This window comes from Sminthopsis crassicaudata, chromosome 2 (assembly GCF_048593235.1).
Source record: "Sminthopsis crassicaudata isolate SCR6 chromosome 2, ASM4859323v1, whole genome shotgun sequence".
Lineage (NCBI taxonomy): Eukaryota > Metazoa > Chordata > Mammalia > Dasyuromorphia > Dasyuridae > Sminthopsis > Sminthopsis crassicaudata.
In genome coordinates this window covers 43383572-43403723 of record NC_133618.1, presented here as the reverse complement: position 1 = coordinate 43403723, position 20152 = coordinate 43383572, and the positions used below count along the sequence as shown (strand labels likewise).

General features: G+C 36.9%; 1 protein-coding gene and 1 long non-coding RNA gene across 2 annotated transcripts; one reads left to right on the top strand and one right to left on the bottom strand.

Annotated features, from left to right (window-relative positions):
• Nucleotides 1–3358: 3358 nt before the first annotated feature.
• LOC141554289 (uncharacterized) lies at nucleotides 3359–13499 on the bottom strand. Its single transcript, XR_012485817.1, has 3 exons — nucleotides 13367–13499; nucleotides 7405–7506; nucleotides 3359–3465 (listed from the first exon to the last, which is right to left on the bottom strand). It is a non-coding gene; the product is annotated as an uncharacterized LOC141554289 (long non-coding RNA).
• Nucleotides 6828–18199, top strand: TAT (tyrosine aminotransferase). The gene is made up of 12 exons (XM_074286042.1): nucleotides 6828–6907; nucleotides 7604–7850; nucleotides 8074–8178; nucleotides 9808–9875; nucleotides 12156–12314; nucleotides 13414–13552; nucleotides 14092–14144; nucleotides 14606–14758; nucleotides 15514–15642; nucleotides 16041–16124; nucleotides 17229–17327; nucleotides 17767–18199. Exons 2-12 carry the CDS (start codon nucleotides 7616–7618, stop codon nucleotides 17905–17907), a joined length of 1365 nt encoding a protein of 454 aa, XP_074142143.1. The 5' UTR covers nucleotides 6828–6907; nucleotides 7604–7615; the 3' UTR covers nucleotides 17908–18199.
• The last annotated feature ends 1953 nt before the right edge of the window (nucleotides 18200–20152 follow it).

The following is a 20152-nucleotide window of genomic DNA, read 5'->3' as shown; positions in this document are numbered from 1 at the left end:
AGAAATCATATTAGCAAGCATGAAACACCAACTGTGCTCTAGTCACTGGGCTAAGTGCTGGACAACCCCACAGAAAAGAGGAATTCTAGGACAGGGATTCACAAAAATCTCCATCCTCCTAGAGACCTCAGCCTGGGGTTATTTGGTTAGCCACAGCCCTAGAGCAGATATCTCAATATTCCCCTCCCAAATTCCTAATTATCCCCCCTTTCAATACAGGCAACATTAATGGTTTTCTTTGATTCAACAATTGAAATGGGGTGAAAAGAGTTATTCCTTGGTGTACAAGTAATGTCAAGATCAATTAGCACATTTATCTATGCATTTATGTATGTATGCAATAATATGCTTGATACTATGGAGATATATAGAAAAATAATACTCAAGTTCTGGAGAGATAAAACTTACATCAATCAATCCACAAGCACTTATGAAGCATCTATGGTGTCTAGGTATGGTACTAGGTGCTAGAGATAAAAGAAAAAAAAACCTTTATTAAAGGAATTGAGTTTATCTGGGGAGACATGTACATATGCAAACATATACAAATATAAACAAAATCAATGCAAGTTAATGGGGGTGACTCAATAGCACTAGGAGAGATAAGGAAGGAAGGAAGGTTTTATGGAGGAGAGGGAAGCCTGAGCTGAGCCTTGATGGAGACAAGAGCTTCTAAGAAGTAGAGAGTCACCTGGAAGATAGCTAAGAATATATGAAGAAGAAGAACATATAACAAAACTGAATAAGTTAAGAGTCAGCTTGTAAAGGGTTTTGCATTCTAAATAGAAGAATTCATTCTTAGTTCTAAAAGTCATTGGGAGACAATGGAGTTTATTGAGTAGGTAAGTAACATGGTCAGGCTGTGATTTAGGAAAATCATTTGGAGACCATGTGGAGGATAAATTGAAAAGGGAAGACTCAAGTGATACATATGGGCATCTAATAAATGTTGGCTGAAGAGAAGAGGGAAAGAATAGTAGAAAAGGAACCAAGCCCTGGGAAGTACTTGGTTCTGCCATATACATTAAGTATACTTAATGCCATATTTATTCATTTGGCAATCTGCCTCAAACTATGAGTTTCTTTTGACTCACATTGCCTAACATTTGGAATAATGTGTAGAGAGCCAGTATTGAGTAGGTCCATGAACGGGAAGAATCCAGTTCAGGATTGAGACCTACTCTCTATGAAGGCTCTGCTCTTGCATTGGCTCCCCATTTCCTTAACAATGAATGAAAGACATACTCTAGATAAACTTAGGGTAATCTTGATGGAGAATGCATGTGATAGGAACAAGGCAGTACAGCTATGCTATTTACAAGTCTGTTTAGACAAATACCTTGCTATTGATAATTTCTGTTATTGATGACCTTGTTACCATAGATATCTTTTTATTGCTAGTTAAAGTGGAATTGAAATATCAAAGTATGGGCTATGCATTAACCCAGTAACACTAGTTTAAAGAGTATATAAACTCTGATGCTCAGATTAATAAATGGAGATTGAAAATGAATAAGATGAGGTGAGATCTTTCAAGACAGTTGTGAAAATCGAGTAAGGCTTCATGTACTTCAGAGTTTGAGTAGGCCTGAAGGACTCTGAAGATGGAGTCAAGGGCTTAATTGAGTCCCCTTCCGGCTCTCCTCCCATGACACAATCTCTTCCCTATTTCAGTCAAATATGGGCAACTATGTACTTATTGGTCAAGTTCAATTTTGTGGGTAGATCTCCAGTTTAGAATGTAAGACTTTCAGCCAATGAGGATGAGGGTCAGTGGTGGGAGGGGGTGTTTTGCATTAGGGATTAAAGGGGCTGTCCTGCCCACAGGAGGTGCTTCCTCTCTTCCATTGTCTGCTTGAAGGGTGAGACGCTCTTCTCCCTAGAATGTACAATAAACTTTGCTTTTCTCTAGAGATCTCTCCAGCTTTTTTTATTAAATGGTGTTCCCTCACCATTTCCGTACCACAAAAAGAATATCTTCAAAAAAATGAAAACAAAACAAAACAAAAAAGAATATCTTCCACCTGGCCTTAGATAGTCATTCACACTCTTGGAATACACTGGACTCCAGTGTTATACACTGAATGAAAATAATAATAAACAATTAAAGTAGCATGAAAAATAATAATAAGGTAGCTGTGTAACGTTTTATAGTGAACATATTTCATTTCTTACAACAGTCTTGAGTAAGATTGATAGTGTGAATATCATTATGCTATGCTTTTTGTACATTTAAGCAGACAATGACATCATTGAGTAATGTCTTGACTCTTGGTGAATTGGATTTAAGGGAAGCAGAATTGCACATAGCCATCAGTTTTCATGACCATTGGAACAAATTGTGTCCATCTGCCCATTTTGCTTGGAGAATGAGGACACTAAGCACTAAAAGAAGTTTGGTCACACAGAGGCACACTTGAAACCGAAGTCTCTGACTCCAAATCCAATGACTTTCCATTAAGTCCCAAGGAACCTCCCATTCTTTCCCTTCTTAAGATGGGTCCCTACAAAATAGAGAAAATCTGCCAAACTGCAATGATCTGGCTTCGTTCGAACTTTTACCTCACTATTTTTGGTTTGAGCTGCAGAGCCAAGTGTTCAAAAGCTAAAGTGAAGTCTAGCTAATGGCTCAGGGAGGAGGTACTGAGGAACTTAAATGTAAATTATAAGGTTTTCTAGATCCCTTTTGGAGAAATGCCAATTTGACTTCTGAATATCAATGACTTCTACCTTAAACTGTAGCTAGCTCCATTCAAGGGAGAGATATTCTTCATTTGTAGGTTATAGCATAAATTCTCTCATATACATATATAGTATATAAACATAAACACTCTCTCTAATGTATAATATAATGTCTCTCATATACATATAGTAGATAAGTATAATCACATTCTCTTTCTCTCTCTAATATGTATAGTGTAAAGTCTTTCGTATATATATATACATATATAGTATATAAGTACACTCTCTAGTACATGTAGTATAAGATATATATATAAGTACATTCTCTCTTTCTCTCTCTAGTATGTATAATGTAACATCTCTCATATATAGCATATAAGTATAAGGTTTTTTATATGGTATGTATAATGTAAGATGTTTTATATAGTATACATACTATATAACAGTATAAGGTCTCTCTATATAGTAAGTATAGTATTATGTATCACACACACATATATATGTATATGATATGTATGTATGTATAGTCTCTCTTAGCTGGGCTAGACCTTCTTTCCTAAGTTCAGAACACTGATATTTAGGACTGTCATTTAGAGCTTAGAAGCCATCAACTCCAGATCTCCCATTCTATGGATGATGACTCTAAGACAGAGAGAGTTGGTGACTTACCCAGAGTGGCTCAGTTAGTAAGAGTCTTAAGATAGGATTTGAGTCAAAGTCTCCTTGCCTCTGGCACTTTAACTATTACGCCACACTGCTTTTCCTGTATGGCAGAATAGGTATCTAGAGGAAGAAAGTAGATGAGCAACATTACCCATTCTCCTGACTAGGTCTGGCACTCTATCCACTGCACTATTTAACTGACTCATACACAGTATAGGTATGTAATATATGCTCGGTTTTCTCATCTATAAAATTGGGAGAATAATAGCATCTATTTCCCAAGGATGTTGTGAAGATCAGATGTGTTTTGCATATTTGCACAAAAGTGTTTTGCAAACTTTATAGCATAATAGGACTACTATAACTGTTATTGCAATAAAGCTACAGATATTAATAATAATAACAATTGCTAGCATTTATGTATACCAATATGTTCGAAACATCAAGGCAAGTGCTTTACAAATATTCTCATTTGATTTTCACAACAATCCTAAGATGTATGGGTGAGATCACCTAGCAGGATAAAATACCAGATATTGAGATCCTTTTTTGAACTAAACTGCCAAGCATTCAAACAGAGAACACAACTCTGCTGGGTTGGCCACATTATTCGAATGCCAAGTGAATACTTGCCGAAAATACTATTTTATGGAGAAAAGGTGCTGTGCATTATGAACAAAACAGAATCAAATTAGCTTAGAAGAAATACAAGACACACAAAGTTAGAGAATCCACTCCAGATGTTCATTATGGATTATTTGAGCCAAGGCGATGGCAGTACATTTCAAGCTCATGTTGGTCTGATCAGCTACATTGATCAGACACTTGACAGTCGGATACACTGTAACTTGATTCTAACATAGTGATATCATTTTGGTCCTTTTCAAGAAGGAGAGAGGACCACCAAGCAGGGTATTATCTTCATCTTATAGTTGAGGAAACTGATATGTCCAAGTACACAGGGGTAGTGAGTACCTGAGACTTATACCATACAGGCTACATTTTTATAAGGAATCAGATTCTTTATATTATCAATTTTTTTAATGACACATTCATTTTTATTGTTATTGATTTGATGTATTCATTCTGAGGTTTTGAAATTTCTGACACATTTCACAGGAAAAACAAAAATGAATTTTTAATCAGCCTGTCAGTCACCAAGGATTTATGAATCAATATGTTCCAAACTTTGTATCAGCAATGGGAATATAAAGGGAAAAAAACACTTTTTTTACCTTAAAGGAGAGAGCCACCATGTAAATAACTAAGCATAAAATATAGACAGTATAAATGGAAGATAGTTGCAGAAATTTTGAGATATGTGTTTGCACTAGAAACAGGTTGGACAGACTGATTAAAGGGCCATTTATGACAGTTGAGCCATTCATTTTGGTGACGGCTCCGGGATGATTAACTTTAAGGGCTAATTGGTGTCTGCAGTTAAGAATTGTAAGGTAAGCATCCCAATATCATCTCTTTCTCTGTGAGCTCCTTGTATGTAGGGGCAATGAGGAGAAAGGTGGTGCTAGCACAGATCTGTTTGTTTTGTCTGTTTTTCTTTCTTATTCTTAGTTGGAACAGAAACTAGGGAGCGTCAGGTATGATGATCTGTCTGGTACAGTGACCGCTGCCCTCATCCATCCTACTGCCAGTCCTGCGTCAACCTCACTATTTGCAGGACATATTGCCAAAATCCTGTGCTGAGACTATTTGCTCTTTGCTCTCTGTAAACCCAAGTGGGGCCCTTAGGTTTTTGTGGAGAAAACTGAGGGACAATGACCTGGCAGCAATTATTCTATTACTTTGCAATTGTTTTATTCAGAGTGGTTCCATTCTAGTCTTCCCAGTCAAGGCCAACATCCTCTGTAATAATTACAGTGTCTCAGCTGTCATGGATCCTTTACAAAGAGTAGGCCATAACCTGCCAATAGGCCTGTGTCCATATATTGGTTGGGACTTGCTCAGTGCCTGGCACATAATAGGCATTTAATAATTGCTGGTTGATTAATTGACTTCAGTATTACCAAGAAACCAACAACTTTAGATTTACCAGAATATTTTGACTGTTGTTTTTCTAAGAACCAATTCAGTTTCTTTTTTCCTTTTTCTGTAAATTGCTTTGGTCTCACAGATATGAATTTGCCAATTTGAAGGTGGCCCAATTGATTAATGTTTCTTTTTGAATGATAGTTGAATGAACCATAATCACAAGGAAGGAACCCACTACTTCTTGAGGCAACCCATTCCACTCTGGGGAGTAGATTGTTAGGGGAGTAGAATTTTTAGGAAGCTTTTCTTTTCATGAAGTCTAAAATTTGCCTCTTTGCAACTTTTGTCCAGAGATTTGAAGAGCTACTCTCCGGGCCAAACAAGTTTAATCTTTCTTCCATGTAATGATCTTTCAAATGTTTCAATAAAATTATCATATCTCACTTAAGTAACTCTATTATAAAGTAAGGTGTCATAGAGCCCTATTAAGGGGCTTTTACTTATCTAAGTATTCTCTCTCCAAGTCAGGTTTTCTTAACTTTTTTGGGGTGCATCCTAGCCCCTTTGAGCAATCTGGTGAATCCTGTGACAATTCTCTTCTCAGAATCATGTTTTTAAATGAATAAAACTAATTATATTTATGTAGTTACAAGAACATTTTAAAACTAAGTTCATGGATCCTGGGTGAAGAACCACCTTGATGTAAGTCCCTTACAGAATTTCATTCTCTTCCTCCTTTGAGTATTTTCAAATTCATTTTGCATGTGGGGAAAAGAAGGCACCAAAAAAGAATAGAATCCAATCTATACAGTATATGGCTCTAACAGGTAAGGATGGGAAAAAATCAACAAGAGTCTCCCAAACTCTTCAGCATTTTGTAAATCAAATAATAGTAATTCTTATAAACGTCAGTCAACAGGCAAACACATTGCTGTATCTCTCAAAAAATAAACAGAAAGATGGAATCTCTAAGAGGAAACAAACCCTTAGGCAACTGGTCATTTTCAGGGAAGAAAGGGGGAAGAAACTTCAGTTCTCTGGCGAATGACCCTTATGGAGATTTCTCTGGGTCATACCAGACATCTCAATTCAACAAATAACTACAATTACTGAAGAAGAATAATTTGAGTATTGGATTGAGAAGAAAAAACTTAAAAAAAAAATAAAAAAGATACTTATCTCTCAAGGATGTATGGGCAGTGGAGTAGAAAGGGCTTACTTTAGGTTTCCCCCTCCCCATGTCTCAGTTGCTCAATAAATATTCAGATCTAGGAACCTTAACAACAATCCCCTGTTCCTCTCCCCACCCCTTCTATCTCCCTATAAAGAGTTAATTTAGAGGATTTCATTTGTTGGAAATGACAACAAATCCCTGACTGAGAACTGGAGGAGGAGTATTATAACAACCTCACCCTCAACCAATGATGAAAGGTTTTCAAGGCCAACACCCATTTCTAAGGACTATTTTAGCGATCAGGATTTGCTTCTGAATTCATCACCGCAACTTGCAAGAGAGAAAGAAATTTTCACATCCTTTTCATCAATTTAGGGCTTCAGGTTCCTTTCTTAAAAGGTAAAATCCTTGGGGCTTTTTTTGGCAATGTTTACAATTTAGGGAATGCTACTTCAGTCTCTTTTATATTGTTTCCTTTTCCACAGCAGAAAATGTCTAATTCTTAATAATTCATAATACCTAACAGCATATTCTTATAGCACACCCTTGACTTGGCTATACAGTGAGAAGAGCCAATCTATCATCTTTAGGGAGACTATCCCTTGGTTTGGAAGCATATTTAGGGGATGGAGCATATACTGGGAGCCTGAAGTCCTATAATTATTTGTCTTGGTTCCAATTCACCAAGAGGTCAACCAGAAGCAGAAGTTGTGGGGAGGTAGGGGGGAAATTTCCCTTCTACTTAAATGAATGATCAAAGGAGTGCCTTATCTCTAACACTGTGAAATGAGTTTCTTGTCCCAGCTGAGGCTGATTTGTTGACAGTAGGCATTCATTTCTGAATATTTTCTGCCTTTGGAAATACTTTTTAAAAAGAACACCATGGATCTCCTCACCTGAGCTGTTTTGCAGCTTTCTCAATCATCTGGAAACTATCTTCAGTGAGAACCAGAAGCAGGTTGAGGACAAAGTAATGAGTTCAGAAGTTTGGCTGGGATCTATTAGGAAAGTGACTTTATGTTAGTGTACAATTGCAAAGTGAAGGGACTTTCCTGTATATTAATATTCATGGAATTTTTTTTTCTCTTTCCAAAGGCATCTTTAGCAATGGACTCTTACGTGATCCAGATGAATGGCAAGCATGATCTTTCCTCTGTCCTGGATGTCCATGTAAACATGAATGAAAGAAATACAGTCTTAGGAAAAATGAAAGGCAGGAAGGCTAGATGGGCAGTGAGAGCCTCTGATATGTCCAAGAAAACTTTCAATCCCATCAGAGCCATTGTAGATAGCATGAAAGTGGAGCCGAATCCTAATAAAACAATGATCTCTTTGTCAATAGGTGAGTATGAGAACATCACTTACAATGGAAGAAGAACTCAATTTCCTGTTGATTAAGTTTATTTCTTTGATTATGGGGAAGGATGAATAAAAATGGAGGTGAAGGTTCAGTTCTCTTGGTGGGTGGAGTGACATAGAGGGGGAAGTTTTTGTTTCTGTTTTGTTCACTGATTATGGAACATCACTAATCTTATTGTGATTTCTTTTCTTCTTCCTCTAAAAAGGAGATCCAACTGTATTTGGAAACCTCCCTACTGATTCTGAAGTTACTCAGGCCATGAAGGATGCCTTAGATTCAGGAAAATATAATGGTTATGCTCCATCAATTGGTAAGTTTCTTCCACTTTATTAATATCATTAAGGACAGTGCTTCCCAAGGCTTTTTTGCATCTTTGTAAATTTTCAAGATTTCATTCTGATATCTGTTTCTGTCTTGGTATTCAGAGGCTAAAGTAAAATCAGGGAAGAAATTTTTTTGAGAAGGAGTTCTTAACTTTGTATCATGATCCCCTTTGGCAGGCTGGTAAAATCTATGGACCCCTCCTCAGGATAATATTCCTAAATGCATATAATATATAAATAAGTAAAGTAAAGTATATAACATTACAAAAGAGACCAATTTTATGAAACATAGTTTTATATATGTATATATATATTTATAAAAGAGGTTTATTATGGGGTTTGGAAGTAAAGTTAAAGTCTAGTTGGTAAAGTTGAAGGTAGAGATAAGCGGGCACTGAAAACAGTGTTCCAGTGGGTATAGATCCTTGGCATGCCAGGCGTAAGGCTGCCATGTTTGGAAACTCTGCCTAAAATATTTTTAAAAACCAAGTTTGTGAACTTCCCAGGTTAAGAACTGCTTAGGGGAATTCATAATATGTAAATATGTAGTAATGTATAAATCATAAATATAAATTGATATTCTAGACCCATCTTTCAGAAATATTTGATATTTCTTTCAGCCTCCATATAGCATATCATGGAATGCTGTGTTACATTTTCACATAAGTTTCTTGTCACATTGTTACTAATTCTGAGGTTTTTTTAGTTGGGAGTACTTCCTTGCTAATTTTCTCCCTCTCTTCCTTTCTCTCCCACACTCACCCAAAACTTGGGGAACAGAACTTGCTGACTCCTTGAAAATAATTGTATTCTCCCTATACTTCTTCTTGTCTTAAGGTTCTTACTTAATTGTGGTCTTAGAATTTTGGGGCAAATGCATTGAAGGAGGGAAAGAAAGTTTTTAGATTCCTTAATCACTTCTCTGAATGGTTAGGGTTAGCTAGAAATGGGAGGCCTGAGATTTGGAGAAGCTGAATAACAAGGAAAATCAAAGAGTTAGAAGGGATTAGGAGTTCAGGTGGAGGTGAGGGATGATTTTATTGTATAGGAGGGAGAGTAATCTGGAAGACCACCCATGATACCAGTAAGGATGCAGGGAAGATGGGCTCAACTTGAAATAAAGAGAGGGAGTTGCTGAGTGATGGTGGCTTAGGGAAGGTCTGAAAGTAAAATTGAGGAACCAGCAGTAAGTCAACTCCTCTCCTTGGGTCTGCACCAAGGGATATGAAAGAGCATCTAGCCTTGAAAGATGTTGTTATATTCAGAGGGGGAAAAAGCAGGTTTCAGTATGCTGAAGAAGAAATTTATAATGAAGAAAGCTTAACTGTAAAATCAAAAATGAAAGTTTCCAGAGCACCTAGTAGAAACTGGTACTAAGACCAAATCCCTCTTCCTCCTCCTCCTCCTCCTCCTCCTCCTCCTCCTCCTCCTCCTCCTCCTCCTCCTCCTCCTCCTCCTCCTCCTCCTCCTCTTCCTCCTCCTTCTCCTCCTCCTCCTTCTTCAAAATGAATCTCAATTGTATTGTATGAATCTCATGTTTTTGAATACCTAAGGTTATTGGCAGGTTCAAGAAGGAAATCCTCCTCCTCCTCACTGATTTCTCTTTTTATTTCCAGGTTATCTGTCTAGTCGGGAAGAAATTGCTTCCTATTACAACTGTCCAGAGGCCCCTCTGGAAGCCAAGGTAACAAAGGCTGTTTTGCAAAGTTAGGGCAAATCTTGCCATCCCTACCTCTAGATCACAAAAGTCTAATAAATGGTTTCATGTATAAAGAGAAGAGTGATTGTCCTTATCCTTACGTATCTGTAGGGATTTTAATAGCCAGCACTTTAAAGCTAACTAGTTATATTATCTTATTTGATCCTCACAACAACCCTGAGAGGTTGATACTATGTTTATCCCAGTTTTATACATGAGGACATAGAGGCTGACAAAGGTGAAGTAATTTGTTCAGGATTCTACAAGTAGTCAGTATCCGGGGCTAGATTTGAATTCAAGACTTCCTGGCTCCAAGTTATGACAATGGTGATCATGTTGATAAGGTTGAGATAAATTTTTTTTTCTTTTGGCACTTGCAGGATATCTACTATAAAACAATATTATCTATATATATGCATATGTGTATATATGTATATATACATATAGATATACATATACATATATATGTATATGTATATCTATATGTAGTATGGGGATAGTAGGAATTTGCCAGCTATAGTGGATAAAAGACTGGCCTAGAGTCAGGAATACTAGTCTTCCTGATAAGCCTCAGATACTTAATAACTGTGTGACACTTAACCTATTGTTTCCTCAATTTCCTCATCTGGCAAATGAGCTGGAGAAAGAAATAGCAAATCACTCCAGTGTCTTTGCCAAGTAAATCGTAAATGGGGTCACAAAGAGTTGGATGCTATTAGTAAATTAATGTGGGCCTTCAGTTAGCTCAAAGTTGCCCTGGATTTTTTTAATCAGATTAGTGATTGTAGAGAACTTCCAAGAAGCTAGAGACTTCAGTGACTGGTATGTTCCCTTCCCCCTAAAATAAATCAGGAGTGAATTTAAGCTTGAAATCATGAGAAAACATAAGGTTCTGGCACTTTTACTGGGGCATTGTGAACTTTACACAAGATTGAATCTCCAGAAAATAGCAACATGCTTCAGATTATAGAAAATGGGAACCAGGGTTGGTCACAGAACAATGCTTCATATGATAATCCATCTCCTTATTTTCAATGGTCACTAGCCCATTTGTGTTGTGCTGGTCACAGCAAGTGATTTGCACTGCTATAGGACTTTAAGAGTCTCAAAGCAAATTCTTCACAATTCTGTAAGAAAGAAAGTAGAGTAAAGAGTCTTTATCTCCATTTCAGTCAGGCTATGGGAGGTGAAGTAATTTGCCCAGGATCTTGGAGCTGCTAAGAGATGGAGTTGGGACTCCAACTTCTTCAATCTAAATTTAGTGACTTGGGTTGGTTGGCTGCAAGGAAATCATCAGAGCCTCAAGTCTAAGACTTATATAGAATGTAAACTAGATGAGTAGATCAAAGATTATAAGTTATAGAGAGTTTATGATCTATTTTGGTGAAGGAAGTTCTTAAACTGATAAATTACAAGTTCTTGACAGCTTGATTTATAATTATTATTAGTGTTTATAATCGTCTAGTCTCAGCAGTTGACAAAGGTAGCGAAAAATGAATTTTAATGCAGTTAAATAGTTAAGATCTCTTGATTGCAGTTAGATATTAAATTGGTGACTATGCTAAAATTGGGACTAACTGCTTCCCCCACCAACCATTTGATGTTTTTGGTTGATATTTCATAAGAGAGAAGGCCTCTTTCTGCCTTCTGTATCATATCTCTAACCAGGAACAAATAAGCCAGGGAGAAAGTCCAAGGACGCTATCAGCTGAGAATTTTTCCCAATCCCAACAACAGGGTTGCATTTTTACATGGTGGCTAGCTTACGCATGGCCACCTTTCAAATAAAGTTAAATACACACACAATACATATAAACACACATGTACATATGTGCATGTATATATGGTTAAATAATGTATATATGTACCATGTATAAATACATACATTCATAAAACCTATTAATCTTCTGATATTAGCTCAGTACTGTATTAATGAGAGGCACTGTGGTATAAAGGAAAGACTTGGAGCCAAAGACCTGTATTTGAATCTCAACTTGTGAGGGATTGAGCTAAACAATTTAATCTTTCTAAGGCTCAGTTTCCTCAACTACAAGTCACAAAGGTTGCTGTGAAGAATATACTTTTCAAATGTTAAAATGCCACACAAATTTGAGTTGGCCTACCATTGCCTAGAATTCAAAAATAAATCTCCTTATTCCCAATTCTCTCCTTTTTGGTAAATCAACTCTTGAATTCCTCAGTTTTTTCTCAGTTTTCTGTTATCCAGCAAGCATCATCTTAATTAACTCTTTGTGTTCTATGCAGGATGTCATTCTCACAAGTGGCTGTAGCCAGGCCATTGAACTTGCCTTGACTGTGTTGGCCAACCCAGGACAGAACATCCTGATCCCCAGACCTGGCTTCTCTCTCTATAAGACTCTGGCTGAATCCATGGGGATTGAGGTCAAACTTTACAACTTGTTGGTGAGTGATTTGGGGGTAACCCTTGGAAAGGAAGTGCTTTAGGAAGTTTCCTTTATCTTAGGAATAGAATTGGTGATAGGTACCCTGTCACAGAGCCAGTCCATTCTGACTTCTTATATGTGATTGTCTATTATGTATCATTGTCTATGACATATATTATTGCTTTATATATAAAGCACTCAGAGCTCCATACGCTTACTAAGTATGTGTTGATTGATTCCTAAATGGAACCCCTTTGTTCTAGGAGATGTGGAGATGTTATTTTCTAGTAGCTAATATCAACTTTTCTCTACTCTTGTTTAGCTTAGTTTCTTTCAAGACCTTTAGAATTTTATTCTAACACCTTAGACTGCTTGAGGCTTTTCTTCCTTCTCTCTTATTTTTGTCTCTAAATATCCTCTTCCTTTTTTTACCCTTTTCGTCATTCCAATTCGTTTCCTTCAGTGGCCTCCCTCTAGGGTTACCTTCCATTCACACTGTATACATTTTGTATGTTCATAATTGTTTCCACCATTTTCTTCTCCATTAGAATGTGAATCACTGGGGAACAGGGACTTGTTTTTTAACTTTTTAAAAAAAATTATTAGTATCCTCATTCCATTATAGGGTCTGACACAATAAATTATTGATGAGTGATTGTTTTCACTTAAACCTCTAGGATTTCATAGGATTTTATGGAGGAAAGAGACATTGGAAATTATATTGTCCAGTTCTTTCATGTAGACCACACAACTAATAAATTGGGAATTCAAACTTGATTCTTCTAACTCCACTCCACCATTTCTGGCCTTTCACAAAGTATGCCTATATTCACAGTCTCCAGACATATCAGTTCAGATATGAGTGTGACTGCTCACATGTTTCAAAAGTGAAAGGTCCTGATGTGGATAGCCAAAGCTATAAATATATTTTATCATTTAAGTTCAATATTGATTAAATAATTATTATGCAAAAGTTCCAATTAAATTTATCACAAAAAGTATTTGTTAAGAACCTGCCATATGCAAGATATTATTCTAGGAATACAAAGACAAAATTAAAAACAGACAAACCTGCAAGGGATTCTCAGCTCTTATTACAATCTTTCTTTCCTTTCCAGCCGGAAAAGTCTTGGGAAATTGACTTGAAGCATTTGGAATCATTGATTGATGAGAAGACAGCTTGTCTTATTGTCAACAACCCATCAAACCCCTGTGGTTCAGTATTCAGCAAACGTCATCTCCAGAAGATCCTGGCTGGTAAGATGAATTTTTTGATCTGGGCTCAGGTCAACTAGATATCTGTCAAAAGCTTCTCCTGTATGTGGAATAAAGTAGAGTACTTTCTGCCCGGGCTGGAAAGCAACGGACAAAATTATCATCTGTTACTGGATGGAGGCAAATGGGAAGTTGATAGAGGAAAATGAGAGGAACCTAGAGGGATACACACATATGTATCTATATAACACACATGCATATATACACACAGAAGGAAGAAACAAGATGAGGGAACTGATTCCTCCTTTCTTATTTTCTGAAATAAATAACTTTAGTTAATTGATTAAAAAAACTTATTAGAATGAATTCCTGCACTAGATGAAATTTTTTAAAAAAAGAACTAGATAATATATTCAAAAATAATCTCTTTAGGGAAAATGACACTTACATATATGTAATGGCTTGAGAAAAATGACAAGGTGATGTAGTGAAAACATAATATAATGCAGGACTAGTTGAATATTTGAATTCTGAGGGACCCTGGTGCAGAAGAGTGATCAAGCATATTTCTCTTTCTTTAGTGGCTGCAAGACAATGTGTTCCCATTTTGGCTGATGAAATCTATGGAGACATGGTGAGCACTGGGCAAAAAATCTAGGGTTTTACTGTAATAAATCACCTCCTTTAGATCACTCCTTTATGAAAGCAAAGAAAAGTCAACTCTGAATAATTTTTTTTGCATGTTATACTCTCTAATATTTTGGGATTCCATTTAACAAATTTTCTACCACAAGAGTGTGCCTTTCTAGTATTCATTCCTCTCAGACAGATTCAATATGAAATCTGTTCTGTATTTTTGGGTTTTCTTTACAAGTCTCCTTCCATATACCCAGGCCAGCCATCTTTGAACTATCCCTAGCAGAGTCTAATCCCACCTAGAATCAATATAGTTCCCAATCTTCTTGAGATTCCAATCATTCCTTAGCTTTTGAATATAGGTAGAAAGGTCAAGAGGATAACAAATCTGGCTGTAGAAGGGGAAAGAGATTCCAAAGGGAGCAAACAAGAAATATCATGAACCTTCTTCCTCTTCAGGTGTTTTCGGACTGTAAATATGAACCTTTGGCCTCTCTAAGCACCAATGTTCCCATCTTATCCTGTGGGGGGCTAGCTAAGCGTTGGTTGGTACCAGGCTGGAGACTGGGCTGGATTCTAATCCATGACAGAAGAAACATATTTGGTAATGAGGTAAGAATAGTAGAATGTCTAGTATTGTGAAAATTATATGCCTTCTTCCAACATGCAAATATACACATTATATCCCTTGTCTTGCACATACAATTATGGAGAAATAGAATTATGTTTTTTTGAATGAATGTTTTTGGTACTGATAGCAAGAATAAATAAAGTGGAAAATGTACCAGATTTGGAGTCAGGGTCATGGTTGGGTTCTCCACCTAACTACTTATGATCTACATGACTTTACTTAACCTCTCTAGGTCTCAATTTCTTTTATGGAAATGACCTATTAATTCTTAATCTATGATCTTATTACTCTGTGATACTGAGGTTCAGGATATCTGAAGAAGATACTGAATAAAGAAAAGTAATTGTCATCCCTATTTCCTATCCCAAATTCAATTTCCCCTTGCTTGGAATAATGAAAAGGTCTTAGTCCTCTCCCACTTCAGGATCAAGTCAAGAAGTATCTATTAAATGCTTACTGTAGAGTAATATTCCAGTCCCTGTGCTCCCTACCCTCAAGGAGCTTATATTCTAGTGGGAGAAGACAACACAAAAAAGGGGGTAGGGAGAAGAAGGAAAAGGTACCTGAGCAGGGGTGTGGTGGTAAATTCTAGAGAATCAGAAATTGACCCTAGAGAGGAATGAAGATATGACTGAGAACCATTTTAAAATGGAAGCAGGAAAGACTTGACAAGATATAAACTACTTAGATAGGGGTGATTTTGGAGGTACTGACTGGACTTCTTGGAATATTTAAGATTCGAGACGGGCTGGTAAAGCTGACTCAGAGGATCCTGGGACCCTGTACCATTGTCCAAGGAGCGCTGAAAAGCATTATGAGAAGAACACCTCAAGAATTCTATCATAATACCCTAAGCTTCCTTAAGGTAAGGGTTGTCCAGAAGTCTCCTATCTTTGGGCAAAGGGAGATATCCATAAGGAAAAGTTGATTTGGAACCCTGGAAATAACATCATCTTGTGGTTCTGCCAGTAGTCAATATAATTAACTCTGGAAGGGTCAAGCATGCAGTCTGGGATATGCTCTCCTACCTTTCCTTAATCCATCTTGGTCAAGATGGACACAGCAGTGTGAATAATTTTCTGGGCCCTTGGCAATGCCATTCGTTCCAGTTAAAGATGGAATGGATATAATCTTTGCCCTGTTGAATCTGTTCATAAGCAAGTAAATGTGGAGGTTAGAGTCTCAAAATGATGCTCACTAGAATGGTATGATTTTACTTTCCCCCCAAATGGTGATCTTTGGCCTCTGTCTTGCCTCTTCTAGTCAAATGCTGACCTTTGTTATGGGGCCTTGGCTGCTATTCCTGGACTCCGGCCTGTCCAGCCTTCTGGGGCCATGTACCTCATGGTAAGCATGTCTCCACCAAACACTGGATCAATCTATGGTGTATTCTGGGTCAAAGAGGCAGCCAGATAGATTAGAAATATTCCCTCTCTGAATGAATGGCTTCAATTCTTAGTAGGGAGAGGACAAATCTGTGACTAGAGCTGTTCCCAGAGAGCAGACTCCTTTTATTTTTTGTGCATCCCAAAGTGCAATTTGATTTATTCAAGACTTGAAAACAAAGGTCTATTATGTCAGTGACTGAAGTTGTTTCATTTCTGGCAGTCACGAGTTAGTGGGTAAAACTAAACTCTTCATTAAGTGCAAAGAGTACTTTTGATCTTTCCACCATTATAATAAATCCTTGTGACAGCTCTTCTTAGAACTACCTTCCATCACTAAAAGAATGCATCAGGGGCAACTAGATGGCACAGTGGAAAGAGTACTAGCCCTGAAGTCAGGAGGACTGAGTTCAAATTTGGCCTCAAACACTTAATACTTCCTACCTGTGTGACTCTGGGCAAGTCACTTGTCCCCTATTGCCTCAGCAAAAAAAAAAAAAAAAAAAAAAAAAACATCAGTCTTAATTAGTTCCCTCAATGCAGCTTCAGAATTTCTGTTAAGAGTCCTCCCCAATGCCCATCCCTTTTACATATCACTTAACCTCTGCCTACCTCAATTTCTTCACTCCTAAAATAGGAATGATAATAATAGCACAAGCATTGTTATGAAGATAAAATGATCATATAATTGTTTAACTCTCTCCTTACTGGTGGAGATGAATGCCATTACCTGGGAAAGGGGAAGATAAAGGGGTACTTCCATTTGAAGAGTCATCAAGGGGAATTGCTATTTGAAAAGTCCCCAAAGCTGAGACTGGCTGAGAATTAAAATTTTCACCAACTCTTGCCCCACCCCTCACACAAAGTATCCAAAAAGGAGAAAGTCCCTTGCCTATGGGCTTTGGGTTACTTTCCTAGACCCCTTTGTTGAACCTTAAAGTACTACATAAATATTAGCTATTATTGGACATTTTCTGGGGGGGGGGGGTGAGCTAGTACTCCTTACTGTTCCTTGTAACTGGAAAAGTCTTTCATTTATATCTCTTCCTCCCTGCTATGGACACAGGTTGGAATTGAGATGGAACATTTCCCAGAATTTGAAAACGATGTTGAATTCAGTGAGAGGCTAATTGCAGAGCAGTCTGTTGTCTGTCTTCCAGGAAAGGTGAGTGACTTGTCTGTCAGAATAGTCTCATGTTACTGAAAGGTCTTGATGGGCCCAGGGTCTCCCTAATGTAACTTCCCAAACTCTTTGTCATTTGGGTGTATTCAAAAAGTACATCTCTCAAGATCTCAAAGGATCTTTCCTTACCCCTTTTCAATCTATATGGACTTGAAGACTGGGTCTGAATTTAATAACATGATCCAGCTTAATCAGTGCTTGTTGATTGATTAAAGATTCTTTGCTGTAGGAGTGAAAGGAAGTCATGTTTCTTTCTTTAGGTTAACATCCAAACTTTCAACCTGCCTTTTCAATGAATTATCCTTTTTCAAAAACCATCAAAAATTAAGCCAATGTCTTTTGTAATTTAGGAGATGAGCTATCTTAGGTTCATATTTTCTAAAGTTAACATCATCTTTTCTTTTTTTCTTTTTTTTTACAGTGCTTTGAATACCCCAATTTTTTCCGAGTAGTTATCACGGTCCCTGAGGTGATGATGTTGGAGGCTTGCAGCCGGATCCAGGAGTTCTGTGAGAAGCACTACCAAAGTGCTGAAGGAGCTCAGGAAGAGTGCGACAAATAAGCCATCTTCCTTTCCCCATAGAGTGTATCTCTTCTGGGACCAGGCTAGGCAGTGCGCTTTGGTTGCCCATTGAATTGGATGCCTACTAGTGGGACAGGGGGCACAAAAACAACTCACTTCCACCCCAACTCTTATTTCCTAGACCCAACTGAACACACTCTGTCTCCATAAATTCTCCTAAAGTTGTAGTAACATGATTCACTCCCCTAGTTTTTAGTCTCTCCCCACCATTAAAATTTCCTTCTCTTTTTGTCTGTGTAACACATTAGTAAAAATCTAACCTAGTTGTTAATATGATCTCTGATTTAATAAGAAAGTACCACATAAAAAGTGAGTTAAAGAAGAGCAAAGAAATCAGTCAGTCAAGAACCAGTAAATATATATTCATTAAGCACTATGTACTAGGTACTATGTTAAGCTTTGGGGATACAAAAAAAGCAAAGAAAATTCATACCCCCAAGGAGCTTTCAATCTAATGGGAAAAAAGGATGGAAACAGAGGATTCAAAGAATTTGTGTCCTTGCTGTTTTCTCATTCAGTGGATCCTACAAACCCAAATTAGTTCTGGAGCCAAATTCAGTTACCACCTTTCTAACCCTATGTATATTTCACATTATGTAATAGATGTTACTGAAAAAAAAAATTTGAGCTTGGATCAAATTTTTGGCAATTGTATTTTCAAAGTATTTGGGGAGTTGTCTTTTTAAAGGAACCCTGACAGGAATCATTTTTATAGCATGAAGAGTCCTTTTGTAATGCAAATAATAACTATAATTTATCTATTTTATGGCTATATTTTTGTATATGAGATTTTCTTAAAGTGGGGTTATGCCAGAAAGTATTTTTTGAGGAATTATTGTGTCATTTATGGTGAAAGGACCAGGAATACCCTGATCTGCTATGGAATCACTGTTGGTGTAACTCTAATATTGATTTATTATATTATATATTATATTATCTTTTAATATATTATCTAAAGAGCATTTATACTGACCAAACCCTTTGTTTTGCAAAGGGCATAAATTATTGTTGTTTTTTTTAAAATAAATTGTACAAAGTCTGCAGCCCTGTGGTGTGATTATTCTCCCCTGCAGAGGAGACAAAGATATTCTCTGTTCTCCAGGGGGCTAGTGAGGATACTACTTACTTTTACATACAGTCAGAAAACCTTAAGGAACCTTCAGTTTTGTAATACAATTGATACTTTTATAGTCTCAAGACAAATTAGATCTTATATGAAGTACTGCCAAAATATGAATTATACAGTTCTTATAGTATTATTTTTCATTACTCCTAGATTTTGTATAGCTCTCAGATAACTTTAACAGCCCTCATGATGCTAAATGAGTTTATCAAGCAAGACACTCCTAATCTCAGAGGCTTTGGGGAAAGAATTAATTAGGCAATGAGGTGCACTACAGAGTACTGGGCACTAGATTTGGATTCAAAGGATTTAGGTTCAAATTCCATCTAAACTATCTACCGAGGAGCTTCTCGATAATTGGGGGGTTAAGACATTTTAATCACATTCACCTTTCTTTGATGAGGACAAGTAACTCATGATAGTGTTGACCATGGCACAACGCTTCACTTATTCCTCTGTTAGAAGAAAAGCTTTGTTCAGGCCTTTCCCCTGATTAAAGATACAAAACTCAGGTAGAGAAATTTAAAAGGAGTTTATTTAAAAAAAAAAAAAAAAAAAAAAAGCATGAAACACATGGGAGGGATGGCCATGAGCGACTGACATGAGATTTAAACTAGGAACAATTTTTAAGGATAATTTTTTTCAATTTTTTTTTAATAAGAGCAATGCAATTCTGATAAGGTGTACATCTCCAGAAGAGGATGGGCTGGTGGGATCTCAGAGATAATTTACTATTACAGTTTACAACTGAAGTAGAAGTAGATTTCCAACAAGGTATATGTCTCCCTCATTACTATATCATATGACATATGGGAATGAGAATACAGGTACGGGAGATGGGATGAAAGCCAGGGAGTAGCAACCCTAAGAACTCATTTACCTAGTTACATAGAATATGGAATTGACTACAAATAGAGATTAATAATAGTAAGTGTCTTTCATACTTGTGTCTTATTACAGTAACTCAGATATTTTAGAATTAATTTCTTAATAAATTTAGTATTAAAATGACAAACTTCCACAGTTCACCTGACTTGATTATAGAAATTTTGCAATGAAAGGAAAAAAGGATGGACATGGCTATGATAATATCAAGATTGT

What these genes read in the sequence shown, in the direction of transcription:
- TAT (XM_074286042.1), top strand. Translation starts at nt 7,616, where the DNA reads ATGGACTCTTACGTGATCCAGATGAATGGCAAGCATGATCTTTCCTCT. An exon ending in TCAAACTTTACAACTTGTTG is followed by an intron (nt 12,315 to 13,413) that starts GTGAGTGATTTG and finishes TTTCCTTTCCAG; the next exon opens with CCGGAAAAGTCTTGGGAAAT. An exon ending in TCTCCAGAAGATCCTGGCTG is followed by an intron (nt 13,553 to 14,091) that starts GTAAGATGAATT and finishes CTCTTTCTTTAG; the next exon opens with TGGCTGCAAGACAATGTGTT.